Source organism: Gigantopelta aegis, chromosome 10, assembly GCF_016097555.1.
Source record: "Gigantopelta aegis isolate Gae_Host chromosome 10, Gae_host_genome, whole genome shotgun sequence".
In the NCBI taxonomy this organism is placed as follows: Eukaryota; Metazoa; Mollusca; class Gastropoda; order Neomphalida; family Peltospiridae; genus Gigantopelta; species Gigantopelta aegis.
Genome location: NC_054708.1, coordinates 89,357,044 through 89,378,419, shown reverse-complemented (window position 1 = coordinate 89,378,419; position 21,376 = coordinate 89,357,044). Strand labels below are relative to the sequence as shown.

At 37.6% G+C, this 21,376-nt stretch overlaps 1 protein-coding gene across 1 annotated transcript in view; it reads left to right on the top strand.

Moving 5' to 3' along the window:
- The window catches only part of LOC121384071, a 98,030-nt gene extending 76,964 nt beyond the window's left edge, over positions 1-21,066 (top strand). The window contains exons 11-13 of the mRNA XM_041514292.1: positions 3,201-3,449; positions 5,944-6,141; positions 20,436-21,066. Coding sequence (XP_041370226.1) covers positions 3,201-3,449; positions 5,944-6,141; positions 20,436-20,818 — 830 coding nt within the window. The 3' untranslated portion in view covers positions 20,819-21,066. The remainder of the gene's footprint in view (positions 1-3,200; positions 3,450-5,943; positions 6,142-20,435) is intronic.
- Positions 21,067-21,376: the final 310 nt, after the last annotated feature.

Sequence of the window (21,376 nt, the reverse complement as noted above, 5' to 3'; positions counted from 1 at the left end):
GTGTGTGATGTTATCAGAGTGACTGGGGTGAAAGATAGTTCACTGAGAGACTGAGAGAACAGGGAGAGAAAATATCTGGCAAGAGAGAAAGACGTTTGGGGCCAACTCTCCTTTTAATATACATATACTTTGTCTATATGTTATCATCTGGATTAAAGAATATAACCGAGATCGAACTTGTGTAGTTTTTGTGTGAGGGTGCTTTATGCACTTGGCCATATATATATATATATATACACACACACACACACACACACACACACACACACACACACACACACACACACACACACACACACACACACACATACATACATACACACACATACACATACATACACATACACATGTATTATAATTAATAACAAAAAACAATATTAAGGACCCTTGGTAAGTGATCAACATCATGTAGAAAACTAATGAAATTAAAACTCAAACCTATTTTGAAATATTCTGGTCAAGACTAGGTTTTTCACAATTCATTCATATAGATTTACAAAATTCAAGTGGCATATCGCAAGTATATAACAGAAGAATCTATTCAAAACACACAGGCAACATATTTTCAACATAAACAAATAATTTGAAGGAACTATTGACCATTGACCGGCTCCGTTTCCGGGGAATGAGTTGAAATCGAAATCGCTATCAAAACAAACCATTTTCATTGTTGGTTTGTGTTTGTTTAGTTTTTTTGTGTTTTGTTGTTTTGTTTGTGGGGAGGGGGGTTGGGGGTCTTGAGTTGTGGGTTTTTTATAGCTATAACGGCGTTTCAATGCATGCATTGCGAAAACATTGTTGGGGTGTTAAAACCTGAAAATGTTTCATCCGAACATCCATTATTAAATGTTTTAGCCATACATTTAATTTTTGCTTCTGTTTAAGCCATGTAGGCATAGATTTTAGTGCCATTTGAGGCAAAGCTAAGTTCCGTTTTGTCCAATTTGGTTCCATTTTCGTTTGGGGCTGTTTTGGCACGGTTCCGTTTTCGCTATGACCTGTTTCCAGAATGTCACGCTTGCGCAGTTCGGAACTCCGAAGTAGTCTTTTGGCAATACGGTACATGTGTATTTCGTCATCATTCTGAATCGTTTGTTTGAATGGTTTGAAATTCTGGCATGGCTGACACGGATTAAATTTAAAACAAATAAAATAATGAAATAAATAAATAAAATTACAGTTGGTCAGAAAACACCTAGATCACCCGTCGGACTGGTACCGGTAGTTGGTTTTTTTAACTCGTCCGTCAGAATTTTTACTCACATTTGGTGAGTGGGCAAGTACTTTCTGCACCCCTGATGTTATAATAAACAGTGTCCTCAATTCAAATGAAATATATAGATAAATTGACAAAACATTATTAAGAACATTGGCAAGTGTCGAAGTGATCAACATCACAAGTGAAATGAAATCAAACAGACAGATAGACATTTGGCGAGTGGGCGAGTACTTTCTGCAGCCCTGCTGACACTTTAACAAATGAAAAACACGTAATTTTAGTGTTAATAAAAAATTTGATTATTCCTGCTAACTGAGGGCAGCCATTTTCTCTTTTTTTTGAGGCTTCCAGTACTCTAGCTTGGGGCAAAGTGATGTCAGCTTCTGACCAACTCCTGTATGCACAGTGTAAACAAAAGCAGTAATTTACGACAAGGAACTTCTGTTTGATTAACCTAACTTGTAAAACAACATAAATGACATGATAATATAATAAACTATTTAGTTGCATTAACGAAACGAAATGGGGTTATAATATTTTTCTCTGTGAAATAATCCAAAGGTAAAATGTACACTATTAGGCCTATTGATATGCTACGTTAATGGAGCAAAAACGACAACCCACAATACCCAAATTATCTTTTCTTTGGGACTACATAATTGGTCAGTTCTGTGATTTTAGATGGGAAAGTACTTAATCAATAGTTTTACAGAACTATTTACAGTAATAAACCATGTCCATTATCATTTTAGGGGCGACAGGTAATATTACACAATACCGATATGTATTTTTGTGTCTAGACAGTGTCAATTAATTGGTTTGTCTGGTTAGCAATCAAATACACACCTGTCAATCAGGAATCACAGGTAGAGACAACTAACAGAATAGATCAATTAACTAAGAAAACACTCTGTGTATCATTTCAGTACATACACAATGTAGGTTAATGCATGGACAAAACATGATATAATTATTTCGACGTGTTGTGTAACCACTTTGATAATGGTGGTTTATTTTGTATTGAAAAATAATATATACTTATTGCTGGCTTACTGAGATGTACATTATTACAGAACATTGCAATGTATGACTACTTTATCATCCCGCAATAACCAGGTAGATTTGTTTCTCTAGTTCTAAGACCCATTCCTGACGTTACGCGTAAAGTATTACGTAACCACTAGCTTGCCAGAAGGCGTATTCACTGGAATGGAACAAAATGTCTGTGCCTGTTATATATAAATGCCGTCACATTTAACTGTTATTAATGAAATATAATAATATATTTGTTGATATTAAATAATAATGTGCATTATATATTGTTGAATATGCATACCAGTCCAAAAGCCTTGCTTAAGCATTCCTTTAAGGAATAAACAAAAACAACTTAGTAAAATTAATGTTTTTAGGGGTTTGTAAAGTTTTGTATTTAGATACTTACTTCAAGTTACTTGTCTGAACTTTATTGTTAATGAACATGTTCTAGAACTGTGAAGAAAACCCTCACTAATGAACGCTAAGCAGACAACAGAGTTGGAAGCATAACACAGTTTGGGACGTCAACAATATTTAAAATATAATTTCAATGTAACTTTGAGGTAACCGATCAGTTAACCCACAGATTACACAAATATAATTCAATTGATTACCTAGGTAAAAACCATGTGAACCGACTTCCGGTTACCTCAGATTTCGAAATATTGTCCCCTGCTGTTGTATTGTTATCTAAACATGTAGTTTAACCTGATATTATATATATAGTCAAAGTTTGATAACTCAAACTTGAAGTAGATGACAAAATAGTTTGAATTTCAGGGAGTTCAAGTTTTTAGTTTTGACATTTAGGAAGTGCAGTATCTGTTTTATATCTGTTGTGAGACCAAGAAATTAGTTTGAGAGATTGAGTTTTTCAAGTTTTTGAGTTGGAGTTATCAAAGTTTGACTGTATACATAATTATATATTATGCTCTCTCTTTAACAGATGTTGAACCTCATCTGAAGGGTCCTAAGCTATTGGCTCTGAACTACCCTATATTTAAAGATGTCATACAGTTTCTTCCAATGCCACCTACATATTATGAGTTTTTTCCTCGGAGAATGGAATTCAGTAAAGCAGCTGAGACTTGCAGAGAGTATGGGGGATATCTGCTATCCATTCATTCGATTTTTGAGCATAGATTGATGTACTCAGATCTTATGAGCCATCCTACCTGCACTAAATGGTTTCTAGGTAGGTATTTATTCTAATTACACTAGTATTTGCAGATTGAATTAAACTAAGGTTTCTTAAGTGTGGTTGCACCTAACTTAACATGGTTTGCTTACACGTATGCTTACTTGGTATGCTTTCTGTCATATTTTGTGATGTATAGTTAGCTGTTGAATCAGTTCGGTTTCAGTTTTAGGAGTAAAACCTGAAAGTACAACCGTGAAGATAGAAAAACAGCATACTTTCAGTTTTCCAAATCTTCTGCTGTTGTTTTCCTCCACAATTCAAATTCCTAAATGTAAGTAGACATCTCTGAAACTTCATTTAAATGAGACTTTCAGAACAAAATGATGAAAATTGTGGCCTGCAGAAATTCACTCGCCCACTCACCCGAAAGAGGCAAAAAAGCTGCTGGGCGAGTCAGAACGAAACCCACTACTGGCACTATATCATACCGGGTCTACTTATTATTTCGTGTTTTGTGATATTGATGTCCAAATTTGTAAAATGTTTTGAAGATTTTGCGGTGTTGTCTGCAATGCAAGATCGTCGCCATTTTTACATGACAAAAACGAGTCCAAGTTGGAAAATCCACGTTTGTCTCTGACTGAGCTTCATGTCTATTTATGCAGTATTTTTAATTTACTGTGGCCTGTCATCAGTATGTTTTCTTATTTACGTGTCTTTTGAATAACGTCATCCATTTTTCTTTATTATTTCTTTGTGACAGACAAGCAATAAATCTTTTACTATCTTGTTTTTGGATATATGAATCATACAAAAATGTATAATATATATTAGGAACATTATGCTGACAACAGATTTTTGATAAGCAACGTGACCCTTGATTTGTACTCAAACTTTGTATGGTGTTATCTTGACTATTTATGTAAATTTCTGAAAATAGTGTAGGTACATGTATCTGATTGACTGTTAACACTGCAATCGGAAAATGTTCATAGAATTTGAGGGTAAAAATCTGAAGCTAGTGTTAAGATAGTAATATATCTCCGGATTAGGGGTTTGACGAATACACATGGTGGCGAATACGATACATATCACGAATATGACGAATACGAATATGTATTCACATCCATGAATACACATTACACAAGTACAAAGGCTTTGCTGAAAGTCCCGAAAGTTAACGGAAATAGCCGAAGTATGGTGCGCGTTTCATAACGCGAATGTTTACAAACGTTTTCCTTTGTTTCTGTGGGGCTGTTTGACACTGTTTGTTGTTGTTAGTTTTCTGTTTGCTGGGGTTTTTTTCTGTTCAATTAAGCAATATATTGTTTGCCGCGAGCGCTCGAATTCGAAAATATCGAAAGATAACTACTCACTAGCTGTGAACAAAATTCACTGCAATAACATCAACAATCACCTTTTCGCGCAAAACATTTTAAAAGCCTCATACGGGAACCAAAATAGTAACAAGTTAAAATATGTATATGTTATTATCGGAATTTTAAAATATGCCATGGCCTTTGCAAACATAAATATACAAATTGTACATATTTTAAAAAATATTCTTAAGTGCTTTGATAACAATTCACCCTTTTCCATGCGTGCAAACCGAAACCGTATATACATTGTATAATGTAGACAGAAGTTATGGATTACCGGTAAATTAATTTTATTTTGAATATCAAATATATATTTTTAAGGCCATTTTGGTTTTTGGTATCTAGTATTAATCAATTTATATCCATATTTGAATTGCTAATATGCCACAGTTCTCGTTAAGAATTATACAAATATATTTTGCTTTAAGCTGCCATTTAAACGTTAGAATATTGGTTCAACATTATTGACATTGCACTGCGTAGAATGCATAAATTAACGAACTACACTCGCCCGTGTCTCGTATTAGGCTGGTTGAACGAGACTATGCGACGTCATACAGTGTTTTGACAGAAGCGCAGTCAAGCTGCATGTAGAGTACCAGTCCAATGCTTGGAATAAAAAAAAAAGGATCGGTCTATGAGTCTGACTATGCGGTTGACCTAATATAAAAAAGGACAATAAAAACGATCGAATCGTTATTGCGTTTTGGTTAGTATGAATTAGAAACATAAATTATACAGTAAACATTATATATAAGTATTTGTGTATTCAGTTCAGCTAGTGACGAATATGAATGCAACTACGATACAGATCGCTGTTCGGTGCACCGTATATTCAAGTATATCGTCACACCCCTACTCCGGATGTACGAAATCATATCTGTTTAACAAATGTTTTGAGAAAAACTTAAAACTTGAAATGATAGATCGGATGAAACCCAGGAATACTACAACATCAACAATTTCTAATTGACATGCATAAAAATGGATTAGCATTATCTTCTTTTTGGATGTAAATACAATAGAATCTTATTTCAGTTGAGTTGTATTGTAGGGTGGCTCACAACATGATCGTTCAGTTATGTTGCATTGTGTAATATGGGCTAGACTTAAGATTGATCTATTCGACGTGAGCTGACGTAATTTTTCTTACTTGTACTGTGTTTCAGGTCTAAACGGGACGTCTCTGATGCACAGTACCTGGCACGATGGCTCCTGGGTTGACTTTGCGCTGTTTGAGGGAACAGTGCCTGAACATACAAATGAGGAGCAAGTGGTTTTCATGGACGAGAAACTATTTTACATGTGGAATTATGGTCCGGCTAAAACAACAGATGGCTGCGTTGTGTGCCAGTATAGACAACCGGGTTCGTACACATTTTGGAATGTTTCGCTAATTGATCGTGGTGTTTCGCTAATTGATCATGGTGTTTCCCTGAACCTTCCAAACAAAAATACATGCAAGCTTGGGGGAAGCTGATCACAAGCTAGCGGGAAGCTGGTCACAAGCTTGCGGGAAGCTGATCGCAAGCTTGTGAGAAGGTAGTTGCAAGCTTGCGAAGCTTGTGAGAAGGTGGTTGCAAGCTTGCGGGAAGCTGATCGCAAGCTTGTGAGAAGATAGTTGCAAGCTTGTGGGAAGGTGGTTGCAAGCTTGCAGGAAGGTGGTTGCAAGCTACCGGGAAGCTGATCGCAAGCTGCAGTAAGCTAGTTGCAAGGTTGTAAAAGGTTCCAAATACTAGTTTAAAGCGAAGACGATTACAGGAATCTGGTCGCAAGTTTGCGGAATGCTATAGAGTGACAATATTTCTCATCTTGTACCCAGTCTAATGCTATACAGTAACAATATTTTCCATCTCGTACCCAGTCTAATGCTATACAGCAACAATATTTCCCATCTCGTACCCAGTCTACTGGTATACAGTAACAATATTTCCTATATCATGCCCAGTCTAATGCTATACAGTAACAATATTTCCCATCTCGTACCCAGTCTAATGCTATACAGTAACAATATTTCCCATCTCGTATCCAGTCTAATGCTATACAGTAACAATATTTCCCATCTCATACCCAGTCTACTGGTATACAGTAACAATATTTCCCATCTCCTACCCAGTCTACTGGTATACAGTAACAATATTTCCCATCTCATACCCAGTCTACTGGTATAGAGTAACAATATTTCCCATCTCATACCCAGTCTACTGGTATACAGTAACAATATTTCCCATCTCATACCCAGTCTACTGGTATACAGTAACAATATTTCCCATCTCGTATGACGGCAGTCATTCAAACCTGGAATTAAAACATTAGTTCCCAATAAAACAGGCACAGTAGCATTGTATGCGCTGTTGGGAACCACTAAGCACAAACGACACATTGGTTTATCAGTAAACCCCTGTAAAACCAAAGAGACTTCCACATAACCACTATATGGCAAAGACTCCCCATCTGCACATTCAATGTTCAAAAGTTTAGTAAGTGGGTGAATCTCTTCATCCGACAAATACACACAGTAAAACTTTTCACTAACTGTAGACACTATCGAGCCAGTGTCCAACAGAGCAGTGCATAAGTGATCATTAACCAAAACTGATACCTCGTTGGCTTTTCCCAAAAGACCATCAGGTATAGAATTGGCAAATACAGTGGAGCTACTTTCCTTGTTTACCTTTGTTTGCTCCCCAACAAAAGTTCTGTTCAGTTTAAATGAACGGACTCGTTTCTACAACCTCGGGCAATGTGACCTGGCTGATCACACTTGTAACACTCTATTTGTCGTCTGCCTCTCTGTCTTTGTCCATTGTCCATGGTAGACTGTCGTCTCACATCCTGTGAAATCGATGTAGATATCGGTTTGGTTGGAAAATCTTGATTTGTAGTCTTGGGCGCGGTGTCATTCAACCTGTTCTCAAGCTTATCAAATCGTGCTGACAGTTTGTACATCATAGCTTCCAATCTTTTAGTACCATCTGCCTCGTCAATCGATGATGCATCTACAGCAACAGTGCTTCTCTTAGCGGGGATTGGTTTCTTGCTGGGAATAGATTTCTCTGTCAAAATAAACTCATGATGGTTCTGTTCTACTCGACGTAACTCAACTCTTAATCTGTCAAAGTCCTGAGTTTTATCGAAGATGTGTCCACTACAATCCTTCATCCACTGCCTAAGTCCACCCCAGAAACGAGTTCGAAACGTATGGTTGGAGTTTGCAAGATACCCACTAGACTTGAAAGCTTTGTAGTACAACTGCTCAACTCGGCAACCCCAAGATGAAACATCCTCATCATCCCTTTGATGAGCACTATAAAATTCTGCAAGCAATGCTTCGCCCTCATCCACTGAACCATAAATACTCTTCAACTTATGAATAAGCTGATTCACACTCGCCTCTGGACCCAACCTCATCGCAACTCGAGCTGCATCACCTTTCAGAGAAGAGCGTACAACCCTAGCCACAACATTTGTGGAGTGTTTCTTATCTCTCTGCAAACACTCAACCTCGTATACCCAAGTATCAAAGGAACTTTAATGCTTAATTCCACTATCACCTGAAAAGACTGAGATTCTTGGTAGTTGGTTTAGCTGATAAGTATTAGCAATCAGCAGCGTCTGCCCAGCTGGAGAGGAATCACTTAAAGACTTTGCATATTCTAAAGCCCAAGCTTTAAAATCTTCTGGAGTGTCAGACTTAGGTTTAATACCTAACTGTTTAAAGGTCGCAGGCGAGCAAGGTTGGAAGTTCTTCCATAGTGATGTTTTCAGGTGGCGGGCGAGCAAGGTTGGAGGTTCTTCCATAGTGATGTTTTCAGGTGGCGGGCGAGCAAGGTTGGAGGTTCTTCCATAGTGATGTTTTCAGGTGGCGGGCGAGCAAGGTTGGAGGTTCTTCCATAGTGATGTTTAAAGGTGGCGGGCGAGCAAGGTTGGAAGTTCTTCCATAGTGATGTTTAAAGGTGGCGGGCGAGCAAGGTTGGAAGTTCTTCCATAGTGATGTTTTCAGGTGGCGGGCGAGCAAGGTTGGAAGTTCTTCCATAGTGATGTTTTCAGGTGGCGGGCGAGCAAGGTTGGAAGTTCTTCCATAGTGATGTTTTCAGGTGGCGGGCGAGCAAGGTTGGAGGTTCTTCCATAGTGATGTTTTCAGGTGGCGGGCGAGCAAGGTTGGAGGTTCTTCCATAGTGATGTTTTCAGGTGGCGGGCGAGCAAGGTTGGAGGTTCTTCCATAGTGATGTTTTCAGGTGGCGGGCGAGCAAGGTTGGAAGTTCTTCCATAGTGATGTTTAAAGGTGGCGGGCGAGCAAGGTTGGAAGTTCTTCCATAGTGATGTTTAAAGGTGGCGGGCGAGCAAGGTTGGAAGTTCTTCCATAGTGATGTTTTCAGGTGGCGGGCGAGCAAGGTTGGAAGTTCTTCCATAGTGATGTTTTCAGGTGGCGGGCGAGCAAGGTTGGAAGTTCTTCCATAGTGATGTTTTCAGGTGGCGGGCGAGCAAGGTTGGAAGTTCTTCCATAGTGATGTTTTCAGGTGGCGGGCGAGCAAGGTTGGAAGTTCTTCCATAGTGATGTTTAAAGGTGGCGGGCGAGCAAGGTTGGAAGTTGTTCCATAGTGATGTTTAAAGGTGGCGGGCGAGCAAGGTTGGAAGTTGTTCCATAGTGATGTTTAAAGGTGGCGGGCGAGCAAGGTTGGAAGTTGTTCCATAGTGATGTTTAAAGGTGGCGGGCGAGCAAGGTTGGAAGTTGTTCCATAGTGATGTTTTCAGGAGATTCGTCCTCAACCTGCTCCTCATCAGTGGCCTATTTCACTAAACATCGTAAATTTACGTTTACGTGTAAAACTTACACCTGTCGTACGTCTACTTCTACGTGTACGTTTACTCCATTTCACAAAGCCGGTCGTAGAAATACTACTAACTTACTTTGCATGTAAATCTACGTCTGTTTTCTTTTGCAAGTCATTTAGAAGAAATTTGACATCTAAAGCCGATTATTAATAAATCAAGGTGCTCTAGTACTGTCGTTAACCAAACAAACTTAATAACTTTTAAAAGAAAGAACGAATAAACTTGATAAAGTATGGAAACCACCGTTTCCGGTGCACCAACAAATGGTTGTACTGTACCAAATAAAATCCTATAGGCGACAATGTTAACCTATGTAGTTAAAAACACTATATTATGGGTCAATTCCCTATATTCGCTTTGGGAGGGGGCGGGGGACACTGATGGATCGGGTACAAACTCTATATCAGATTTTGATTACAATTGTAAACATTAATGTGATATAAAATAAAGGCTCACAAGTGGGAGCCACGTAATCCCCCCCCCCCCCCCTCCCCCGTTCCTACTGGCCTGATTGGGACACGTCGATATGCACTTAAAAAAAAACAACAATTTTTTTTTTAATGTTGATTTCAATTAGTTTTTTCAAACAAAGTAGTAGATATACTGCAAAAAGTCTCTGCATAAAAAATGTCATGTCCACCCCTTGGATCCGCAACTAAAATTTGTGTAGGCAAAATGCAAGATGATGTCTGGGTGCAGTGGCATAGCATGGGTTGCCAGCGCCCAGGGCAAGGCAAGTATTGCGCCCCCTAACCAGTGGACCGTTAGCACTCTCCGAGTCCCTTCCACCAGTCCAGAATTTTGCGCCCGGGGCAACTGCCCCGGTGGCCCCGCCCACGCTACACCACTCTTTGGGTGTATTTTGTGTGTGGGATTTTTTATTTTTTTATTTTTTATTTTTTATTTTTTTATAAAAAAAATTTGGGGGGGGGGGTGTCTAGACAACTTTCACCCCTATCAAAATTATAGTCAGTTGAGCAGGCAGTCATCTGTGTATGGATATATATTTTATTTCTAAATTGTAGAGAAAATATTAAGTTGAATTTGAGAAAGATGAAAGTAAAACACATTGCACAGTCCGTCAAATATATGTTTTAAAATAATACGTTTAATAGCAGGGGCGGATCTAGACATGTGTAAAGGGGAGATGGGTGTCACAGTAAAAGGAGCAAGTTGAGTTTGTGCAAGGCAAATGAGCCGAGATCCGAAAGGGATCCACATATATTCGTAATGAAGACCAGAAGAGACGTGTTTTCAGGACAGTTTACCACACCCCCATGTCCAGAGGACGGTACGGCCCTGCGTTTAATGGGAGCTGGAACACGAAATAGGTACTGGGGGAAAATTTCGTCTGTTTTGTTGCTGCATACATTTGCACATAAGAAAATATGCAGACTCTTCTTAACTGAACGCTATCAGCCTATTTGAAAAATAAAAAATTGGGTGGATTAAAGAAGTTTTGTTTAACACCACTAAAACACATTGATTGGAACCAGAAGAAAAACAAATCAGTTGAATTGATCCACCGAGGTGGTTCGATCCTGTGACGCTGGCACCTCAAGCGAGCACTCAACCGACTGAGCTAAATCCCGCCGTGAGTGGATCAAATGACACAGGTAATAAAACTGGCTATCACTGGATTATTAAAGGGAGTTAATTTGTTAAACACTTTACAAAAACCAAACGTGTTACCATTTTATGAATTATCGAAGTGGGTGTAGCAATTTACGTGTGAGACTAGTTGTGGTCGAGGGCGCTCTTAGATTTACGTCTAACTTGACTCGTAACTTACGCTTACACTTCTTTGTGAAATGCTCTTCAGTCGTAGATTTACGTTTACTTGCAAAACGTAACTTACAATGTTTAGTGAAATTGGCTCCAGACCAATGACCTACAAACTTTGCCATCCCATAACAAAACAATAAACCAGACTATAATCACAGGACCTCTCTGAAATAAGTTATTTACAGCATGAGAAACTCAAGTCATAAAAACTGAAATAAATCTAGCAACTATATCCAGATATCATCATCCAATACTGCAGCAATACCACCAAACACAAAGAATATAATACCAAGATGACCACAGGATAGAAAATAAACTTCACCCTGTACCGCTTGTGACATAAAACAACTAAGTGAACTATATAACCAGGAGTCTTTCAGTATCCTTGCAGATTATAATTGTAAGCAGTACCACTTAATTATCAAGACATGCTTAAATGTCGATTGTCAATCACAATAATATATTAACCAGTAGCTATGTTTTACTAAACAGAATAAGGAATGAAGAAAGCTGAAAGGAAAACTCGTAAGGCTAAATCAAGTCAGAAAAGGAGTCATGTGCGTGCTTATGTTAGTTGTGAGTTGAACACGTGCAATAAAAAAATAAATAAAATAAAAATAAAAAATTTAAATTTTAAATTTAAATTTAAATTTCTAATTTAATTCAAAATTTAATTTACAAGTTTATATTAAACTAACCTGTAATACCAATTTAATTTACAAGTTTATATTAAACTAACCTACAATACACATTTAATTCGTAGATATGAGCGAAATTAAACTAGCTTTCAAACTGCAAAATACAAACTACTCAACAGGTAAGCACAACTACAACTATGTTGACCAAGTGTGTAACGTAAATATAAACAAGCAAAAAATATTTTAAAAAACAAACACAAGCACGCACTCACAAAAAAATATAAAAAATAAAATGAACTACAAAATCACAACTACTTATTGTATCACTAAAGTCATGACATGTTCATCAAACAAGATTTAACAGTCCTAAATAAAAAAATAAAAATCAAAGATTGTGAGATGTACAGCAGAAAAAAAAAATCTAATATCTCACAAGTGATAAACAAATGATACTATCAACATTTCAAAGTATTTTAACATTTGATGAGTGGTTATATAAAGAAATTACATCCACCTAATTACAAAAAAATATATGTATACATAAACACACAAATACCAGAGATCTGTCAATAAAACAAGCTTCGACTCACATTAAATTGAACTGCAGTTCAGAATAGAGAATAGAGAATACACAATACTCAGAACACAGAACACAACACACAAAATGCTCATTGAGCAAGTTTTTGTATTGTTCAATGTCCAACACAACACTCCACACTGTCCGTCTGTCCGTTCACGGATTGTCCGAACACAGAAAATGACGTCTTCTTGTGTCCCTACGTCGGCTCCATTGTAGCATATAGGTTAAATCCCTCTAATTAGGAACAACAACAACAATGCTGGGCAAGATTCGATTTATAAACGTCAAATAAAGGTCCTGCAAATAGTATATAAATAATGTAATATAATATAATTGATAAAACAATGTGTCATCATACAATGCAAATGTTATACATCTCACAACTTGACAAAATACACATCGTCAAGGATACCAATTTATAGATTACTTAACACACAGTTATACGTTATCAGAATAAACGTGGACATAACCCACTGATTCAATACAACATAAATACACTACTGGTTCATCGATCCAGCTTACAAAATGACAAGTGCTGGCCAACACGCTTGTGAAACCAACAACACACGAAAAATGCGTGTGTTGTTGTGAATGTTAAGTAATTAACATGTTATTAATAATAATAATTATGTTGTAGATCGCCCGCTCACAGATGTTTCTAAATGTCGGCATGATTAATTGTCGATGAATTATGCATGTCTTTGTTTACCTTCCGGTGACTGATGTCGTAAGTTGTTACGCATCGATTACTTCCGCTGCACAATGCGTAACATGTCCTGTCTAATTGTATGCCATGTCTTCTGCCAATCGAAGGGCGCATCACATATTCTGTTCTTTGAATGGACCAATCATAGAGCTTATAAGTAAGATCCTTTGTTTAACCCTAATTCTCACCCTAATTCTGTTATTTAATATTAGTTATTTAGTTTAGTGATTATGTAGTTATAGTTTTGAAATGGAGGACCATAGTTGACGACATTAGGCACTAGCATGTATAAATAAAACTATGGTCTATTACCCAAAACAAAATATCAATGTGTTGTTGTTTATTCTAGTATATGTCATATATAGTTTATCGCAAACAGTTGTTAATACTAGAAAATGTACACACAAACACCTATAAATAGTTATGTTACACACCTTGGCTGTGGGCTATGGACCGAACTGGTTGCTGAGTATTAATGGCAATTCCTCATCCTATAAACAAACATCATAATATAAGCTAAAATATATAATGGTTAGACGTATATATATATTTATCGTTATTGTATACAATATAATTACCCTAATAATTATTGTCTTTACAGTTAGTAAATTATGAATTTATATTTAAAATACATTAAATATACTTTTAAATACTTATAAACACTACATTTCCCTAGTGTCAACTATATTATCAATTTATATCTACCCATAGTTAATACAGATTATGATTTTGTATCTTTCAATAGTTAATAAAGATTATGATTTTATATCTATCAATAGTTAATACTTAAATCATAATGGAACATAATGTGCACAACAATTATATAAATGTATAAATGCATGTTAGCCAAACCTGTGTAACCGTCGCAGAAAAGATGAAAAAATAATCTAGAAATAGTTGAGAATAGCACAGTATTATGTCGTGTGTTGATGGCTTGCTGTTCAATGTGAATGTGGCACGGACTAGCCGTGACCAATGTCACATGACACCAGAATAAAATATCATTGGCTAAACTCCAATTTGACGGGAAAGAAAGGTTAGGGTCTAATAGGGTAATATCCTAAAAACAAACGAAATAACCAATTAATAAAATATTATAAAATAAGTAGCAAATAAAATAAAACATATATACATACAGTGTCATATATTTTTACCCCGTTACACAGTAACAATATTTCCCATGTCATACCCAGTCTAATACTGCACTGGAGAAATAGCAGCATTGCGATAGACTGGGAACTGCGACATTGTTGTAATTGTTGTTGGATGGTGCATTCTGTGAGTTGCGCGTTCCACGACGGGAACACAGCCACTCTCACCTTGGTTTATGATAATAGTATGCCAAGTCGGAGCTCTAACTTATTTTAAGTACAGTGAAACCCCTCAAAACTGGACAGCCATGGGACCAATAAAAAAGTCTGGTTTTGAGAGGTATCCGGTTTACAGAGGTTTCAGTATTGAGGTTTGTTGATTGATGTTCTCTACTGATATAGTACCGGTAACTAATAAACTGCCCAAAAAAACCCAGCAACACTTTCCAACTTTCGAATTATTTTAAGTTTATCATCAACCGATAATTCAACATGGTGGTGTTTCGCTGGACTTTCCGACATGTCCATGCATTACCATAGTTTGACACCCAATAGCCGATGTATTTTTCGTGCTTGGGTATTGTTAAACATTCATTCATTAATTCATTCCAACATGTTCAAAGTAGATTCTGAAATGAAACACTGTTGACACAGTTTCCACCAAACCAAGCCAAACAATTTTACTCTTGGTTACTCTTTTATTTTGTTAAATAAACTTAGAAAAGATAAAAAACAAAACAACAACAGAAAAAGGGTTCAAACAATTGGAAAAATCAATTAAATTCCTAGTTGCTTTGCCGTTCATTGCGGTAATCGTGAGACGTACGTGAGGCTATGAAAAGGAGCTCAATCAAATTCGTAAGTTAATCTAACTTTATAACAATCGAGCTCAGAATAAAGGGAGTACATGTGTTTCCTCAGTTGTTTAAACATCAAAGCTGTTAATTAATCCCTTAATTGGTATTTGGCAACGGCACAACAGTGATACTGGAGCATGCACACATGTAATTAGCTCTGCGTACACAATCACGTTATCAGCTGAGTGGGTATTCAAAGTAATGCAGTAATGATTGACATCGGCGTAACCGTCCGGTTTTCTGAGGTAAAATTTTCATTAAAGGAGCACAATGGGACCTGATAATTTCATCCAGTGCAGTATAGAGGGGTTTCTGGTTTAGAGGGGTAAGTTTTAGTGTTAAAAGATCACGGGACCGTGTAAAACGTCCGGTTTTGAGGGAATTCCGGTTTACTGAGGGTCCGGTTTTGAGGGAATTCCAGTTTAGTGAGGGGTTTCATTGTATATCTAGCAAGATTACTATGATATATGAGGCTAATGTGAAATCTGGCTTTGAATAAGAAATCTACATGGCCTTGATTGAGGGAACCTTGAAGCAAAGATATAATAACCAAGTGAAGTTCTCCAAGCACATGAAATATGAAACAGAAACACATAGGAGTTGAGATGAAAGGATACCAAATACAAAATAAGCTGGAGTCGATCCAACACGTTGAAGTGTAACTCTGGGCAATGCAACTTGTGTTTGAGAATCTGATCATTTTGTGCAGAATAGAGAAAAAATCTTGAACAGATAATCTGAGCTCATCTGTAGATGTCGTCACAACAATTGCTCCATGACATGATGACATGACAAGGAGTAGTGTCCAGCCATCTGATAAACGCCAGAGGGCGACAAACTGCGAATGATGGCAACCTAGGGTTATAACCATGCATGGTACCATCCATGCATGTGTAGTGGACCAAAGTGGAGGAATGATGGCAACCTAGGGCTATAACGATGATACCATCCATGCATGTGTAGTGGACCAAAGTGGAGGAATGATGGCAACCTAGGGCTATAACGATGATACCATCCATGCATGTGTAGTGGACCAAAGTGGAGGAATGATGGCAACCTAGGGCTATAACGATGATACCATCCATGCATGTGTAGTGGACCAAAGTGGAGGAATGATGGCAACCTAGGGCTATAACGATGATACCATCCATGCATGTGTAGTGGACCAAAGTGGAGGAATGATGGCAACCTAGGGCTATAACGATGATACCATCCATGCATGTGTAGTGGACCAAAGTGGAGGAATGATGGCAACCTAGGGCTATAACGATGATACCATCCATGCATGTGTAGTGGACCAAAGTGGAGGAATGATGGCAACCTAGGGCTATAACGATGATACCATCCATGCATGTGTAGTGGACCAAAGTGGAGGAATGATGGCAACCTAGGGCTATAACGATGATACCATCCATGCATGTGTAGTGGACCAAAGTGGAGGAATGATGGCAACCTAGGGCTATAACGATGATACCATCCATGCATGTGTAGTGGACCAAAGTGGAGGAATGATGGCAACCTAGGGCTATAACGATGATACCACTTGAACCGTTACAGCCTTTTGTACCTGACCTTGGTATGAAGACCAAGGTCGACATCGTTTGACAAATTTGGTAATTATACAAAACAAATACTGTAAACCGTATTAATATTGCGACGTGTTTTTTTCGCGAATGTATACCTTAGTGCATGTTCGCGACGTGTAAATTTCGCGAACTACCATTGACAGCTCAAAAAAAAAAGTGGATAAAGACAGCTCACTGTAATTGTTATAAAGTTACTGTCTGTAAATCAATATTCTGTTATCCTACATCAAGCAGTTGTGTCTGGTACAGTCTATAGAGGGGATTAGGCCCTACCCACCTTATCTGTATTAGAATCACAATTCACAGCTTCAGTTGTTAACTGTTAACACCCTTTGGTAGATAAAACAATAAACGATTAGTCGCCATCGATTGAAGTTACATAAAACAATTAACGATTAGTTGCCATCAAGGAGAGCTCGTGTATAGGCTGTGCCTGTTGAGTGAATCTTTTTGAAAATTTTATTCTCAAAAAAATATTTCAAAACAAAACAAATTAGTCGCAGTGTATGTTAGCTTGTTCAATAAACATGTTACCAGTTATTAACTTATTTGTGTTACCTTTTGTAAAATTAATATTCTAATACAACTTTGAATAAATTGAATTATGACTATTTTGTTTGTGTTTTCCTTTATGGTTTACTAGAAAATCGAGACATCACTTTAAGCACACTTCAAACTGGAAAATAGTGCGACATAAGGTTGGACGCGAACGGCATGAAATTTATACACACACATTTTTTGCACGGTTTAAAGTAACACAAAGACAAATTGATATATAGTATTATAATAATAAATATTATTCAGAAAATAAACATAACTAACAATTAAACGTGAATATACTGTCTCTTAAAATAATAATATCCTAGTCTCAACCCACAACTAACGAGAAAACTATGACAATTACCCACACAGAACTACTACTATGCTCACTTCCCTTACACTTATATGTGGAAGGCCTCGTACCACAGGTCAGGTCAGGTCAGGTCAAAACTACTACTATGCTCACTTCCCTTACACTTAGTTCACTCTGATGTGGAAGACCTCGTACCACAGGTCAGGTCAGGTCAGAACTACTACTATGCTCACTTCCCTTACCCTTAGTTCACTCTGATGTGGAAGGCCTTGTACCGCAGGTCAGGTCAGGTCAGAACTACTACTATGCTCACTTCCCTTACCCTTAGTTCACTCTGATGTGGAAGGCCTCGTACCGCAGGTCAGGTCAGGTCAGGTCAGGTCAGAACTACTACTATGCTCACTTCCCTTACACGTAGTTCACTCTGAGGTGGAAGGCCTCGTACCACAGATCAGGTCAGGTCAGAACTACTACTATGCTCACTTCCCTTACCCTTAGTTCACTCTGATGTGGAAGGCCTCGTACCGCAGGTCAGGTCAGGTCAGGTCAGGTCAGAACTACTACTATGCTCACTTCCCTTACACGTAGTTCACTCTGAGGTGGAAGGCCTCGTACCACAGATCAGGTCAGGTCAGAGTATTTAACAGAGCATCACCACAATTACAGGGCTCGAAACTTCCCAAAAAATATGGTGGCCCAAAAAATAATGGATGTTGGCAAATTATGGCAAGCAAGCCACAAACCACGAGCAAGCTTTTAATGTAGAATAAATAGATGCAATACAAATATTAATAGTGGCTCATACGTTATAGATCTAAAGCAGATCGCTCAAATAATAGTATTATTTGGATGACTAATAGTAATGCCATTATTTTATTTTTTTTATAGTCGCCCAAACAGGACATTGGTCGCACTTGGCGGCCTGACCACAGGCCGTTTCAAGCCCTGCAATTACTTTTAATGCCCAGACTAGAACGTTGATTAGTTTGAAGTTGTCTTGACATCTGTGTAATATTGTTTAGTTGACGATACATATTCACTGTCATCCCAAACGAGACAGGATGGAGCTAACTGTTAATTGGAATATTGCTCCATCAAGGTGACCTAACTAATCCAATAGGTAACAAAACATTAGTGTTATTTAGAGAGGCAACATTGAATGTGAGGTGTTGGGCTGCAGAATCTAACATAGTTGGTAGTTATAATGTATCATTGAATGTGAGGTGTTGAGGTCCTGCAGAATCTAACGTAGTTGGTAGTTACAATGTATCATTGAATGTGAGGTGTTGGGCTGCAGAATCTAACATAGTTGGTAGTTATAATGTATCATTGAATGTGAGGTGTTGGGCTACAGAATCTAACGTAGTTGGTAGTTATAATGTATCATTGAATGTGAGGTGTTGAGGTGCTGCAGAATCTTAACGTAGTTGGTAGTTATAATGTATCATTGAATGTGAGGTGTTGGGCTACAGAATCTAACGTAGTTGGTAGTTATAATGTATCACTGAATGTGAGGTGTTGGGCTACAGAATCTAACGTAGTTGGTAGTTATAATGTATCATTGAATGTGAGGTGCTGAGGTGCTGCAGAATCTAACGTAGTTGGTAGTTATAATGTATCATTGAATGTGAAGTGTTGAGGTGCTGCAGAATCTAACGTAGTTGGTAGTTATAATGTATCACTGAATCTGAGGTGTTGGGCTGCAGAATCTCACGTAGTTGGTAGTTATAATGTATCACTGAATGTGAGGTGTTGGGGTGCAAAATCTAACATAGTTGATAGTTATAATGTATCATTGAATGTGAGGTGTTGGGCTGCTGCAGAACCTAACGTAGTTGGTAGTTATAATGTATCATTGAATGTGAGGTGTTGGGGTGCAAAATCTAACATAGTTTGTAGAGGGCTTTGCCTGAGGTGCTTCGATTGTAGGGTTCAAGCCCCTCGGTGGATGTGGTTTGTTTCCATAACAACCAATGCCCAATGACTGGTATATATGGTATATCAAAGGGAAAGTGCATACATGTATAAAAGGTAGCTTGCTACTAATGGGAACAAGTTAGTGGTCAGGTTTCCTCTAACACTACATGTATGTCAGAAATACCAAATGTTTGACATCCAGTAGTCAGTGTTTTATAAATGAATGTGATCTAGTGGGGTTGTTAAACACAACACCTCACATTCAAATGTTTGACATCCAGTAGTCAGTGTTTTATAAATGAATGTGATCTAGTGGGGTTGTTAAACACAACACCTCACATTCAAATGTTTGACATCCAGTAGTCAGTGTTTTATAAATGAATGTGATCTAGTGGGGTTGTTAAACACAACACCTCACATTCAAATGTTTGACATCCAGTAGTCAGTGTTTTATAAATGAATGTGATCTAGTGGGGTTGTTAAACACAACACCTCACATTCAAATGTTTGACATCCAGTAGTCAGTGTTTTATAAATGAATGTGATCTAGTGGGGTTGTTAAACACAACACCTCACATTCAAATGTTTGACATCCAGTAGTCAGTGTTTTATAAATGAATGTGATCTAGTGGGGTTGTTAAACACAACACCTCACATTCAAATGTTTGACATCCAGTAGTCAGTGTTTTATAAATGAATGTGATCTAGTGGGGTTGTTAAACACAACATACTTACTTTTATCACAAAATATTTTTACTCATTACTTGTTTCATTGAATGATTCACTTATGATTATCAACAACTTATTTCCAGACTGTGCTCTACCTATCCTGACAGGACCATGGAAGATCCCCAAAAGTGATTGGATAGCCGAAGGATTCAAACTTGATGAAGGAATGCTGGATAACATTCTACTTGACCTTCCTAGTGGATTGCAGTATTTCGAGACTACTGCACCTGAAGGCTATATACAGGCATGTAAAATCATTCAGAATTTGATCTTCCTTTCTTCGAGAAGTTTACTGTTGACCCATCAGATACTCAGTGCTCTTCTATGCGAATTGATGCACATTCAGTACAGTTTTTTACAGTTGTTGCTAGTCCAAATTTGGTTACGAAGCCTTTTGATTCAGAGCTCTCAAGTTGGAACTTTTGCAAGAAGTGAGATTTTGTCTGGTCGGAGTCCGTTATCGTGAATCTGAATAAACCTTCGCGGGAAATAAGCACTATGACGATTGGCCACGGTTCGAGATTCTGACCAATAAACAACGTGGACACCTATTATATGATTTTAATGCCTTACGATGCTTAACCGGCCCGGCCGGCAGTCGCAGGCTTGTTTGTCGGTCGTCGAGATTGAATGAACAACAAAAAATATATATGTAGAATTTTGTTTTTGCTATAATGTTTAAAATGCGTGAGAAAACCATGTACCGGCGTGAGACTTGACAGCACTGTTGATTGCACAACAATATGTAGAAGTTAAAATTCACTTCCATTTCTGTTTGGTTTTATATTATGGTTTGTCAATATGTATGAAAGCCACAGGCCTCTCCTATTACAGGTATATTATAACTGGACAGGGATTAATAATAATGATAATGACAATAATAATAATAATAATAATAATAATAATAATGAGGGTAACACAGTTAGCATACAGGACTATCAAACCTCACAAGTAGGAAATAATAAAGTTTGTGAACTGAAAAGAGATTAAAAGTAAACATTAAAACAGTACCTGCACTGTTATT